At 41.3% G+C, this 11,782-nt stretch overlaps 1 protein-coding gene across 1 annotated transcript in view; it reads right to left on the bottom strand.

The window, feature by feature from the left end:
• Nucleotides 1-11,782, bottom strand: part of LOC108789428 (nectin-1-like) — a 110,556-nt gene that overhangs the window by 22,212 nt on the left and 76,562 nt on the right. The window contains exon 2 of the mRNA XM_018559450.1: nucleotides 4,945-5,295. Coding sequence (XP_018414952.1) covers nucleotides 4,945-5,295 — 351 coding nt within the window. The remainder of the gene's footprint in view (nucleotides 1-4,944; nucleotides 5,296-11,782) is intronic.

Raw genomic sequence — 11,782 nt, 5'->3', positions numbered from 1 at the left:
TTTTTTTTTACTTTCACCGCTCCAAGCTTGACTGTTGTGACTGGCTCAGTGTCCTCTGTACAGCACTGTGCTATATGCCAGAGCTATATCAATGTATAATAATAGTGTGTGACTGTGGGGGGGCATTAGAGTGTAAGCTCCTCTGTACAGAGACTGGTGTAAATGGCTCAGTGTTCTCTGTACAGCACTGTGGAATATGTCAGAGCTATATAAATGTATTATTATTATACAGGATGTATATAGCGCCAACAGTTTGTGCAGCGCTTTACAATATAAGGAAGACATTACAATCACAATACAATTCAAGACAAGATGGTAAGGAGGTCCCTGCCAGTGAGGGCTTACAATCTAAACGGAAGGGGAAAGTGATATATGAGGAGGTTATCCACATAAATGTAGAATAATAACAGTGTGACTGGCTGTGTGTGGTGGCAGTGCGGGGGAAGGGGGGCGACGGTGCAGGGGGGGGGGCCCGGTCTAAAGCCATATAAGGGGCCCCAAAATTTCTGATGACTGCCCTGCGTCGGGCGATAGGAATTCCACACCCCTGAGGTTATATGTACATGTAGAGTGGTGGGCTATGGACATTGAAATATGTTTTCAACAAGCATTAAATGAGATTTAAGACAAACCCTCAATGACCTCTGTAGCTGCAGGCATTATGATGAAATGTATCCTCAATTATGTCACTTTCATTTCAGCAGCTCAACTCATTCTGCTTCCTCACCCTGCATTGACTTGGCAGCCTGTCAGCCTTCTAATCTTTAAAGTAAAAACACAGAGCAGGAGCTCTAGGAGGGAGAGAGCAGAGTGCAGAGAACTAACCTGAACAACTTCATAGCATCCCTTGTGAACACTGAAAATGAATTGCTCTAGAGATTTTATAAGTATCAAGTTCTGAGAGTGCTAGTGATGGAGATCATTTACCGCTGGTTCAAAATAAGTATATTTGAATATCCAAATCCTGGCCACAGTTACTCTTTAACAGCTAATGGTGCTTTTGCATTTTTTGGTCTCAGAGAAGGTCCAAGGGGTTAAATGTTCCCTTTACAAAGTAAATATTCACTAAGCTTATCATGGGCAATCAAAAATCCTTTTTTTTTTTTTACTTTGAACAAAGCTTCTCCATGTTTATCAAACTTAGTGTGGTAAACGCTTACCACCTGCAGCAGGGCTATTCCATCGATGGGCCCTCCCCCTGGCAGGACCATTGCCAGGGGAGGAGGCCGCAGGCTTCGGGAACGATGGAAGGAGATGATCGCCTCCCGCCTGTGAATCCGGTCGATGACGTGGATTCCTCCCAGTAGCACCAACAGCCGCAGCAGTGCGGCGCTCAGCTGAGGTGGCCGAAGGGTCCCTGATGGGGCTCCCACAGTGGCGCAGGACCCATGGGGTGGCATATGGGCTGAGGCGCTCAGGAGGGTGGGCCCTCCTAGCACGTGTAGCCCTAAGAAGCGCAGCACTCACAGTAACTGACCCCCGCATCCTCCAGCCAAGAGGGACGCTGCTTTCATGCTGCTGACTACGTCTGTATCTGGAACTTTCTTTCCTCAAGGATCCACCTATCACTCCTCCTCTTATCTCCCTGACCAATCAGGTAAGTTTTCCCACTTTTAACCTCCCCTTAACTATATGAACAAATTAACCCTCGTATCCCTCTCTTTTGCTTCTGCAAACCAAGTCATGCAGTCCTTACACAGACGCCTCTGTCTGCTGCTCCAGGCCTGTCTTTCCTAACTGAACAGTCTCTATGCTCTCATGTAGCAGATTCACCATAGTGAATCTGCTAAGAACTATTAAAAAATACACTTCTACCAGGCAATTTTTTTATTAGAGAACAGCCGTCCAGCGACGATTGTTATTGCACCTGTCTGACACAGGCGTGCCATAGACAAGATTATATTTTTGTCTCGTGGGACTAAGATTTGACCAAATATATGACTCGATTTTCTTTGAAATTTGTCATTCCAATTGTGTGCACTATATGATGTAGCAGATATTGCACAGATGTCACAGCAATTATCTAGTTCACCATTCTGGGTGATCGTTCACAACACCTCTCATTAACTACTATTTGCTAAGAATCATTTTTGTCAGTTCATCACTGTTTGCCAATAATGACTGGTCATTTCTGTACATAAAATTGTACCAATTATTGCAGGGGTATGTCAAATCTTTGTCAGATAGGACAGAAAATTGTTCAATCTATGACCAGTTACAGATAGCCGCTGGAGAGGAAATTCACAAATTGGAATATGAACTACATTGTAATAATATCACACATGCAAACATTTGAAAGCCATATCACAGATTACTCTTAGGAAGAATGCAAGAATAACTTTCTTTTCAAATACTTCTGCCTGCAAACTGCTAATGATAATCGGCTTTGTGATGATGTTCATACGTAAAATTTGTGAACACAGCTAGCTCCCGTTCACACTTAAGGCTGGTGTGGACCTGGGCGATCATGTGCTCGTGATCGTGTGGTTGCCGTGTGGCCCAATTGATTTCAAAGGGGTTACATTTGCGTGGCAAACGCAGAAAAAAGGCACATGTACCTTTTTTTGCGACATACGACGCGCGGCTGTTTAAGCCGCGATCGTGTTCGATTGCACAGGTGGAATCGTGCGATCCGTCCTGCATGAGTGGGGTGCAATTACAAAATAATGGCACCGCCAGCGTGATCGGCGGTGGAGGGCGACTGCGTGACTACACGGCAATCCGCGCGGTACTGTGCATGATTGCCACGCGGTCACAGATCGCATAGGTGTGAAGTTGCCCTGAAGGCTACGTTCACGCCTAGGCAATTGAGCTGGTGAACTGTTTTTGTGCGGCTGTCGTGCGTTTTTGTTTGTGCAATTTTGCTTTGAAAACTGTGCGGTTGTCGCCCGAAAATAGCTCTTGCACACGGCAAATCGCAAAAGTGTTAACGGCTTCCATAGATTTGAATGTAAATCTCTGTTTTGTGCGATATCGCATGGCTAAATCTGCACGATAAAAATTGCCTAGGTGTGAACCTAGCCTAAGAGTTTTGTCGCTCACAGCTAAGTGTGACAAAACGCTAAAGACAAGGAAACCAATCCATTTCTATGGCCCCCGTTCACAAGCAGGGAAATGCCTGTTGCTGGAAAAAGTACCTGAGTTACTTTTTTTCCCATAGAATTTAATAGGAAATGCCTGGAAATGCACGTTGCACGCGTTTTTTCGCGTTTGGGCGCAAAAGTTTCCCTTTGAAGTCTCTGGGACCAAAAAAAGTATCTGCAACAAAAAGCTCAGGTGTGAACAGGACCCATAGAAATTAATGAAATGCGAAATGCGTTTTGTCACATTTTCTCAGCAACAAAACGTGTCAGTAAAATATTATCTTGCAAAAATACTGTCCATAGAAAAAATACTGTCCACTTCCCCATCCCAACCAAAAGATTTCGGAAAGTACACACGATAGTATCCCCTACTTCAGTCTTCTAAAATAATTTTTAGGTCTCAGGGAACCCCTGCTAAAATGATGTCTTGGCATATGAACTGATTGGCTTGTTGTGCTGCTGCTTCCTCTCACACCCCAACCCTGCTGTATAGAGACTGCAAGAGGCTGATACCAGATGGAATTCAGGTACATTGCTTGCTTTTAAAAAAAATACACCTAATGATGTATTGAATACAGAGCTGCATTCAAGTATATCTGTCTGGGGTTCAGCATTAACCTTCTCTTACTTACATCTTCCAGACTTAACCATCTCCTAACCATAACCTTTACCTAACCTTAACCCTTGGGCCTTAAATTAATATAAAATAGCAAATCTTATCATTCGGCCAGCAATAGATGGCCTGATATCTTCTCAGGAATGACAAGATGAAGATATATTTCGTCCTTGAAGGACTCCAATACGTGCCTATCACTATTGTGGTTATATGTGAAGAGAAATCAGGATTTCCTGTGAGCTCTTGCAGCCATCTTGGAGCAGGGCAGTGCTAACCCAGCTGATTTCCTAATTGAAATGTACATTGCTAACATTTCAATAATACAAACCTTCCGTTTCTACAGGGGAGTCATACTAAAGTGGTAAGAGGATTAAAAGACTCCTTACCAGTTCAATTTAGGGGGAAACAGTTTGAAACTTAATTAAAAAAATCAGCAAAAAAGAAAAAAGAAATCGTTGCTAAACTGAAGAACACTGTCCATGACTACTAATATGTGGAAAAACATTTAAGGGATTTTTTTTTTCCCCATCAGGAACAGTGACCAAAGGCTGCTTTAAATACTTTTTATGCCTTATTTCTGCTTCTGATATTACCCTTCTACAGTATCCCTTGTAGAATGTTTAAAGGAAGTGGCTCAGGCTCATCATCTCATCAGGCAGAGCTACCAGAAAATTCCTAGACCATTCCACACAATTTTGCATCATTTGTTGTTCTGTAGCACACTTTTTGGGAACATGGATAATTTTCTTATTGACTTCCATGGGTCTTCAGGTTTTGAAATTCTGAATTTTGGAGGTTTGCAAGTATTAAAAGGTTCAGCCAAAACCACAACAAAATAAACTTTTCAGAGGTTCGCTCATCTCTATTTATTATTATGGTCTGTGCCTTCCTGCCCCAACCACTCCCCTCATTTCTTGTTCAGTGATAGGAAGTGAAGTGAGATCTCCCCAAAATGGGTCTCAGACTTAACTTAAGTCTGTCAAAAGCTAAAATAAAAATTTTGGCTGAACTTGGGCTTTAAGACTGCCATACATTTGTTTCCATATTCAATTCTGCTATAAAGCCTCTTAACTGTATAGCCAATGAAATTGATGTCATATCATAAAGAATCTTAGGGTCTAGTTATATTTAAAAAAAACAATGCGCTATTAGGCAGAGGTCAGTGGAATAGTCATGTATCACATGTGTAACCGTAATTAACTAAATTTACCAAATCACATTCCAACAATATAACAATTAACTTACCAAGCACAGTGAGGTTCAGCTGACTCTCCCGGTTTCCAGTAGGGAATGTAGCAAATTCACATATGTATGCCCCCTCATCTCCTAGCTGTAACTGACGGATTTGGATGGTACCGTCACGAGTGGAGGGGCTCAGGAAGACTACCCGTTCTTTGTATGGAGAAAGGATTGATACACCCATTGAAGGATTATATATTGCCACATTCTGCTTAGAGCCATTTGTTGATTTCTGCCATGTGACCTGTGTGATCTTTACAGAGGGCAGGAGATTGTTGAAACTGCAATGAAGGACAACATCTGTGCCAATGAATCCGGAGACTGTATCATTGACTTGTACCATTTGAGTAAGGACACCTGAAAGAGAAAGCATAGGTGAATATTAAATCATATGATAAATACACCATGTATGTAAAAAAACACCATTTAAAAAAACCAAATTCTCAAGTATCCTTATAAAAATACATAGTGCAAAATGACTCAAAGCAAATCTTGTTTCTTCCTTAGATAATACCTAATCATGCTGCCATCCTTTGGGTCTTGCTCCAGGAGGGTGACAGAACTGCAGGGCCTGCAATGGGTTCACTGCAATGTTGTCACCCTTAGCATGGCTACATACACAGAGAAGGGTTATCAGCATTGTCATTATTGATACCCCTCACCCTAATTGCCAAAAAAAAGTGCCTTGCTTTTCCAGGGGGAGTGGACTATGTTAAAAATGCTTTGGCAGAGACTAACTTTAAATCCCACCATTGTGGGCCAAAGTTTTTCCGTTGGTCAAGTCAGAGGTGGCAAAATTGGATGAGGTTCAGCAGTTCAAATGGATGACAAACATGCATAGCAGATGTATGGGCACACATCCTTCAGTATGAAACCATCTGCTCACATTCTCATTCCCATATACAACAGTGTGTGAGGGTAACAACTGGAACGCTGTATAGTTAGCAGTACAATGGACTGTCCACTGTAATCAGATTTTACATCTCTTAGCAGTTCTGATTTGGCACATGTGTACAGGAAATGTTGTCATATTCTGAAAAGCATCATCTACCACCCTGCATCCCGTATCACTTTATCCTGTGTGTTCACTTTGTATTGCACAAAAGGAGAGAAAAACACTGAATGGCAATGATTATTTAAAAAAATAAAAAGTTACCCTAGACATTTTCTGTTATATTGAAGGGAAATTTCATGATGAGACTAGCAGGGTCTGATTTAGTAACGTCATAAGCTTGCTTCTCAGGCCCTCCATCTCGGAAGATGCAGGAAGGATGCATTACAGCAGGTGCAGACAGATGCTTAAGAGGCTGTGTGAGTCTTTGCCAGCATTGGATGGCGCTCAGCATTTCCCCCACCCTCTGCCTACAAAATCCATTGAACCCTATGAACAGCAGTCCCGCTGTGTGCATGTGCGCTGGGCTATTTTGCTGAGCACAGTGTAAAGCATCTCAAAGGCACATCTCAATGCAGGCCGGGCTCAGATGGCCTCTCAAGCTGCCGTCTACACCTGCCCTTCGATTGATTCACTAAAATCCAATGTGAAGTGTATATGCCTCCCAATGGCGATAACAGACTATTCATGTGTACATCCACACGCCCTGCAGAAGCAGGTGAGGTGTAGAAAAGTATCATTACTATGAATTAAAAATATATATCAATTCTAAATAGCTGTATGGAACAAATAACTCTGAATTCAAGCTGTGTCTGTGCTATAAACCAGCGGGTTTGGGATACGCAGAATGTAAAGGAATGATCTATATAGATAGAGGAAATGTTTTTAGCTTTGTGTTAGAATTGATGAGATGTTACATTCTGTTGGAAGTTATACGAACATATGCACAAATAACAGTCTCATGTTATCATTCAACTTAAAGCAATGTATAGTAATACTTTTATGTAATTCATGAGACCTAAAATGTGTATTTGTAAATATTTCAAAGGAGAGCTCCAGGCAAAATGTTTCTTAACCCTTGCATTAGGACTTTCCCCATACTGCAAGGGTTAACTGGTCTAGGGAGGTAAATATCTGGTGCCGAAGCTAGCCGAAGGATCGGCCGAAGCTACAGCCAGATCCTTCGGCAGCTTTGTGAATAGACCCCAAAGTTTTACTCACCTGAACCTGGCTGTGACAGCGCTCCCTCCTGCTTGTCTTCTCCTCCACTGCAGGGGATGGTATGTCCCTCACCACCCCTATGCCCTATACACTGTGTATAGAACGTGATGACTCAGGGACCTTAGACCGCTGGAGGGGGAGCGAGGCAGAAGGGACCGGTCTAAGAGCAAGCCCACTCAGAGGATTTGGGTGAATATAACTTTGTTATTTTTTACGTTACTTAAAGCTAAACTCCATGCAGATATAAAATACACAAATTATTGCAGCTCTGTAATCTTTATTAAACCCTAAAGTCTGTTTTTACCTTTGTAAGTGATTAGCATTTGTTGTGGTAATGTAAAGGTGCAGTAATTGTACATATGTGCACATTTTCATGACTCACATTGCAGGCTTTCTTCACTTTTTTATGAACTTATTATTAAACCTGAATCTTACAAATTCAACATTTTCTCCACAGGAAATTCAATATGACACCGGGGTCAGATTGTAAAGAAGGCTGTAAACAGCTGCCCCCCTCCCTGTGATTCTGCGTAGCATGAGCTAGTAAACACCAGCTCTGCAGTTGCACACAATACACTTTCCAGGGGGGAGCAACTATCAATACTAATGAATATTAAACTCCTGATTTAACTTCTCCATTGTTGGAAAGTCTTTCACCTGTCTATGGGCAGCCTATGGCCAGCCATTTCACTTTTAGCCTTCTTATTAGATCTTTCCAAAGAAAACTACAACTGAAAAATGACTTCATTTTACAATACTTTATGTTAGTGTTCTTCTCCTGCCTCCAGTGATGCAATCTATTTCTACTTTCATCTAATAAAAACTGGAAAGTGTTTGGGGAAGCAGATAAGAGATCTTTTAGGAACAAAGAGTCTATTGTTAATTCAACAAGAGGTTATAATCATAATATAAGTAGGTTAGGACATCATGGATAACTCAGGTATAATTACCATGGTTATACAGATCTGAGCACTGGAAAAAAAAACAATATGAGATAATATTCTGGAGCTCCAGATCAACACCCAGCCATAGCCATTATGAAGCCAAGCAAGGAAATCTCACTTAGCTGAGTATTTTCTACATTATGTAAGTGAGCATTCTTTAGTGGAGATGAGATCCCCCCTTCCCACTCCACACACAGAATGGAAATTAAAATCCACACATCTTTCTGTTGGATGACAAGAAAGATACAAGACACTGGTGTCTTATTAAGCCCAGCAGCTCAATTTTAGATAGATGGATGGATTGTAGTCCATCACGGGAACAAGCTTGGAGCGGTGGCTACTTTACAAAACACACAATGACCATGGGGAAACAAAAGTAGCCACACTCCAAAAGGAAGGACAGCGCCGAATTCAGAGATGATTTCAGGATCTACAACTGAGTGATACACAAATAAGATACATTTTTGTTAATAGTTAGGATGTTTGAATTTTTAAGAATTAACTACTGAGTTTAGTGTCCCTTTAACAAGGTACAATGCACCAAAAAACGTGGTTGACCCATTTTTGGCCAACCTAGTGCACCACAATGCATGCAAATGTAAATATTGAGGTGCATTGAAGCATCAGATGCTTTGATATATGTTGGGAGCACATTAGAAATGAATAGGACTTCCTCCAAATGCACATACAACACATGCTACTAATGTGCACTCACAGTTGTAAATCTAGTCTTAAAGTATAACAATCTACTGCCTTTATTTGTTCCCTTTTGTTTGTTTTTTAAAAATATACCATTAAAAGCAATTTGTTGTATCTGTTTGATAATTGCAAAAAAATAAATAAATGATAATCGTGTCTGCAATTCAGAGCTGTCCTGTGTACACGTCCAGTGTTTTTACAAAGGGTCCATCGTGGACTACAGTCTTGCAGTTTCAGTCCAAAAAAGGGTGGTGTCATTCCACAAAGGCAAAATAGAAACTAAGTACATTTCAGGCAGATTAACTGTTTTTTTCTGTGTTTTCCTTTACTTGCAAGGTCTTTAAAGAAATAAAACATGAAGAAATGTGCATGAATTGCAGAGATGTACTGAAAGTATTTTTTTAAATAATTTTTCCCTAATATGTGCTTTATCCACTGTAAATACATTCACTAGATCAGATGATTTGATAACTACAAAAGCTAAACGAAGCAACAATTGATGGTTTGACAAGCAAGAATCACCTGTCAGTCTATGATTTGCTCCCTAACATCAGATTAGTAAAATACTCTTTGCCAGTTTCATAGGAGATAAGATTGAGATCGCTGCATCACACTCTAGTAAGAGCACCATAAGCAGCTTTCTGTTTCACCTTGCAAACGAGCAGAGCACACAAGCTGCCCGAATCTGATTTGTCTGAGTGAATCAAACCCCTGAGAATCCCCTATTGCTACTTCATTACAAAGTGCAATAAGCTAGAAAATGTAGCTTTTGTTACTGCAGGAAATTAAGTAGTAAATTAGGTATCGGAGTATTAGAACTGTGAAAAGACTCTTCTGACTGGCATCCATGACTACTGTAAATTACCATTAAAATGAATTCTCTACACCAAAATTAATGGTGAAAATGAGTGGCGATTGTTGGGAAAGCCCAGCAGAGCTACAAAGTAAATGGATTTATTTCCAGGATTCATACACTCTAATATTTTGCTGGACCCCCCGTTGCTTTAATTACGGCACGCATTCGCCATGACATAATTTTGATGCAATGTCACAACATTTATTTTTGTCCAGAGTTGCATTCATTTTTCACCAAGATCTTGTAGTGATGATGGGAGAGTCAGACCATGTCTTATGCTACCTGAACCACTCGCTTACAATTTGAACCTGATGATTTCTGTCATTGTCATCTTGGAATATGCCCATGCCATCAGGGAAGAAAAAACAGTGATGGAAATACTTTATACATTCAGAAAAATCAGGTAGGATGACCCCATTTTTTGGGGACATAACATTGCTGAACCTATACCTAGTATCCAGTGGAAGGCTCTTACCGATTTGCTTAGCTAAGTTCTGGTGGTCATTTTTTTTTTGCCAGGCAGTGTATATTGCCGACATATTATGCAGCACATCGATCTATTCCTATCAATAAAATCTTTGGTGGCAAAGTAATTTCATGTTACAGATGTGCATAGCTATAGAAAGCTACATATCTTACCACTCATGACTCTTCAATGGCTTTCACATAGCTATTATTTTCTGATCAGTTGGCGATCAAATGGCATTGCAGACAAGTTTCCATGTTCTCCTGCAGCTCTGTTGTCATACCAGTGGCGTCACAATGGGTGTGCGGCCCGCACCCGGAGGGGTGACACCAAAATGACTTACACATACAGTCATTTTGGTGTCACCCCCCTCTGAAAAGTCGGGCGCTCGGTCAAGGACCGAACGGCCGACAGTATCAGATGAGAGGAGGGTACTCGGCATCATACCTTATCCCGCCGGGTGACTCTCCCCTCCTCTCTCTGCCGGCGTCCATCACCAAGATGGCCACCGGCAGGTATCAGAATACTGCCGCGCGTGCGCGATGACGTCATCGTGCACGCGCGTAATGACGTCACGCGCATGCGCAGTGACGTCTCGGCGGGGTGACACTCGGTTACCGCTCCGGGTGTCACCCAGCCTCGGGATGCCCCTGTGTCATACATCACATGACACAGAACCTCCTGGCAGTCATGAAAACCTCCCTATTAGTCTTCTTGCAGTGTTATATTTATCAATCTTACTGTAGTTACAATAATGCACTTTCTTTATTTCCACTGCATTGCAATGCACGATATTGCGGTTCTACGTATTGAGCTTTGCTCCGCTGAGAGGTGCCTTGGGGCGCCATTTATTTAAGCACAATGCAGCTAATGCATGGTATCACACACTGGGTGCGCAGTGCAATAGTGTGTGCTAAACGCACAGTCCCACGCGTTTAGCACAAAGCTATGGTGTGAACGAGCCCTCAAGGTTTTCAGATGTCTACACGAGTATTGGAAGTATTAAATATCTATTTTGTAAGTATCTAATTTATATTAAAAACTGGTACTTAGAGTTTACTAATCTTTTGCTATACTGTGACTGTTTCCCTCTTAATGCCATTTTTTGGAGAAGCAATATTTGTATATGAGAATATTACCCCATTGAACAGAAACACACACCTTGCTGCCAGTATCTGTGACATATATACCTAAACTAGTGCTTGTTTAATGTCCAAAATGCCTGGCTATTCTCAGATTATCCAAAAATAATCCACTTCAACCATATTTTATAACATCTCTATGTATAACTGGCCATAGCCAAGCAGATGTCTCACTGATAATGACAAGTGATAAGACAGTTACCAATCCTCAAAAGAATTACATTCATATTAAAGTGAAAAAGTTTTGAAATAGCTTAAAAACCTTTTGCTGATCCTCGTTGTTTAAAAGTTTTAGTTTCATGCAGAATCAGCTGGTCAGCTGAGCACTGGTCCTGATATCCTTTCACTTGTACGGTCTTTATGGAGCCACCCTTGTGTGTGCTAGTAAGCTGTGTGTGTCTCCACAAACACACAGGCACAGCAAGGCAAGACACTTCCCTCCTCCACTCTCTAAGCTAGTAGATGGACAGTTGTTAGAGACTGTGCTTGTTCTTGTACTGGAGAGGAAGTTAAGGGAATCTAATTGAGTTTGTGGCAACTCTTTTAAAACGACAGTAAATGCTTAGGCAAAAATTTAAAGAAATAAATTACTGTAATGTATATTTGTTTGATACAACTTAATAC

This window comes from Nanorana parkeri, unplaced genomic scaffold (assembly GCF_000935625.1).
Source record: "Nanorana parkeri isolate BGI_ZX_2015 unplaced genomic scaffold, ASM93562v1 scaffold395, whole genome shotgun sequence".
NCBI lineage: Eukaryota > Metazoa > Chordata > Amphibia > Anura > Dicroglossidae > Nanorana > Nanorana parkeri.
The sequence above is the reverse complement of the archived record's forward strand: the minus strand, read 5'-3'. Positions and strand labels throughout refer to the sequence as shown.